This window comes from Cucurbita moschata, unplaced genomic scaffold (assembly GCF_002738365.1).
Source record: "Cucurbita moschata cultivar Rifu unplaced genomic scaffold, Cmos_1.0 Cmo_Scf00035, whole genome shotgun sequence".
Lineage (NCBI taxonomy): Eukaryota > Viridiplantae > Streptophyta > Magnoliopsida > Cucurbitales > Cucurbitaceae > Cucurbita > Cucurbita moschata.
The window spans coordinates 224,932-227,478 of record NW_019268551.1 but is presented as its reverse complement, the minus strand read 5'-3'; the positions used below and the strand labels follow the sequence as shown (position 1 = coordinate 227,478).

At 38.5% G+C, this 2,547-nt stretch overlaps 1 protein-coding gene across 3 annotated transcripts in view; it reads left to right on the top strand.

Annotated features, from left to right (window-relative positions):
* LOC111431208 (bifunctional nuclease 2-like) overlaps window positions 1-2,321 on the top strand; it is a 3,879-nt gene extending 1,558 nt beyond the window's left edge. Inside the window, exons 4-10 of one of the 3 annotated variants that reach the window (XR_002708453.1) lie at window positions 137-193; window positions 797-862; window positions 968-1,039; window positions 1,423-1,532; window positions 1,609-1,700; window positions 1,801-1,922; window positions 1,996-2,321. Coding sequence is in view for 2 of the 3 variants with exons in the window: in XM_023067785.1 (XP_022923553.1) it covers window positions 137-193; window positions 797-862; window positions 968-1,039; window positions 1,423-1,532; window positions 1,609-1,700; window positions 1,801-1,853 (450 nt within the window). In the remaining variant the exon portion in view is untranslated. Of the gene's footprint in view, window positions 1-136; window positions 194-796; window positions 863-967; window positions 1,040-1,422; window positions 1,533-1,608; window positions 1,701-1,800; window positions 1,923-1,974 lie in introns of all 3 variants that reach the window. The other 2 variants (XM_023067785.1, XM_023067783.1) reach the window with 2 other exon arrangements.
* The last annotated feature ends 226 nt before the right edge of the window (window positions 2,322-2,547 follow it).

Genomic DNA, 2,547 nt, shown 5'->3' with positions numbered 1-2,547 from the left:
TTTTTTTTTTTTTTTTTTTTTTTTTTTTTTTTTTTTTTTTTTTTTTTTTTTTTTTTTTTTTTTTGTCTTTGTTCTTCATATTTCTGGTTTTTCATACCTTGTGGTTGGTATTAATTGTCTAATGATCATGTTACAGGAAGCCCCAGATCTCTTTCAGTTTATACAAGACCTTATGGTGAAAGTTGGCTATGAAGTATGGAGCTACCTTCTAACTTAACAACTAAATACATGTTCAATCTTTATTATTATTTCAGTTCCACGATGTGGTTTGGACATTCGGATAGTAGTCCGTGCCTTATCGACTAAGTTATGCTTAGATTGGTCGTAGATTTTATATTTGGTTTAGTGTTCTCTTTGAGAGCTTTCGTGACGTGGGTGTGAAGGACACTAGGATGGAGTTTTTTCGGCTTTTGATTATGCGCTTCGGAATTTTTACTTCTATACAAGAACCAATAGGTTGTGGTGTAAATCTGCTAGTTTTGTTTGTTTTAACTTGTGTCGTGACGGATGTATACCGATGGGGGACGAGGTTATTCTCAAGAATGTCAGTCTCTTTGCCCCTTGCATTTCCAAGTATTATATGATTTGAGGCTTAGTTCTTCATCTATTGATGGTTAATAAATTATGGGTGGGTAGTGTTTAGTGTTAGGAACCTTCCTTCCTTCATTGACTTGTTTCTTTAATGTAATTGAGTGGTAAAATGAGAATCTAGAAGCAATGTAAAGGTTCTGAATAAACCATGAAACAGGAGTTTCGAGCCGTAATCTAATGTCGTTTTATGCTGTTGTGCGTATAGGTCACGACGGCGAGAATTACTGAAAGAGTGGTGAATACTTACTTTGCACGGCTCTTCTTGAGAAAGGTTAGCTCTTATAAATTCAGTCACAATTAGCTAATACTGTTCTTGAAGTTTTCAATTTATGTCGGGTTTTTGTTTTCTTTGTCACACTACTATTATCATCTGCAGGATGGGGAAAACGAGACGTTAAGTGTGGACGCACGCCCCTCAGATGCCTTAAATATTGCATATCGGTGTAAGGTAGATATTCCTACCATCGACTGCAGAGATCTTTACAGAACCTCTGCGAGCTGCTGGGATGACTTAGTTGGTTTTAAAATGAAGTACATGTGAGATCCCACATCGGTTGGGGAGGAGAACGAAGCATTCTTTATAAGGGTGTGGAAACCTCTCCCTAGTAGACACGTTTTAAAACCTTAAGAGGAAACTCGAAAGGGAAAGCCTAAAGAAGACAATATCGGCTAGTGGTGAGTTTGGGCTATTACAATATAGTTGTATATATGCTAATTTAATGCTTTACTTTGCACCCTCTCATTCTTGCTTCTTTACTTTGCACCCTCTCATTCTTACTTCACTTAAACTTTTCTGCTCTTACACCATTTTCCTGTGTAACAAATATGCAGATACCGGTACTCGTTAGTAAGCAGATTGTCTATGAGGATGCGATAAGAGTTAGTTTCGGGTTTGGAAGAGTGCGCAAGAGGAAGTCATGTTTCGATGTTCTACTTGACTGGTATAAGTGCAAGCATCGTTGGCTTATTCGATATACATCGTTTCTCGATATCTAAAAACGATAGTTTCTTGTTCAGTGCTGCAGATGGTCCAGATTTCTTGTCCGAGGAACTTGATATGCTGAAGAACATGAAAATGGCTATTTACGAAGAACGATACAAAGATGCAGGTATAAGTAGAAAGGATTTCAACCATATCCTATCCAGACGTTCTGTTTCGATCATGTTCATAAAATGAAGGTATTTATGCTTGACGTTTGTTTTCTTCAGCTATGTGGAGAGATAAGTTAACAAGGCTTCGAAAATCTGTACATGAGGCGTAACGTCGAACTGCACTTGGACGTGTTGTTCCAGTAAGTAACTTCCTGTAATCAACTGATGTACGGGGAAAGGTACCACCCGAAGAAACATGTTTGAATTTTTCTGATACTGATCCCTAAACAGGGCGACTGTTCTGTTGGGTAGGAATTGTTCGCTTGCAGGCATCTCTTAGAACGTCGAGTTCAGCATTGGATGGATTGGGGACACAGAGCGGACTGCTACGCATCGTTGCAGAAAGTTATCGATAAAGATGGTCGGTCTGTACAGTTACAGTTAAAAGAGGTATGTAAATACTACATTTGGGTAGTCAATGTGTTGTATCTCTAAGATGTGAATGTTATGGTTGATATTCATTCTTCACATAGAGAGAGAGAGAGAGAGATGCTGAATGTGAAAGGAAGCTTTTGTATATCTTAACAAAGATCCTTTTGTGGTTATAAACGAAGCGAAAAAGTAAACGATTGCTCATATGTTCCGATAATGATACCGAGCTCTGGAATTAGAAGGCGATGGTAGGGAGGGACGTTGGAGTGTGTCGTTTTCATTGGAGATTTAGCACAAAAATGAGAGGAACAGAGAGTTTTAGTATACAATGGGGTTGTCATGGAACAGAGAGAATCCAAAAACAAACATAAACTGTTGTTACCGAAGCCTCCTAGGAAGGTGCCATTGTCTCCGACATTACCAGCTCCCATC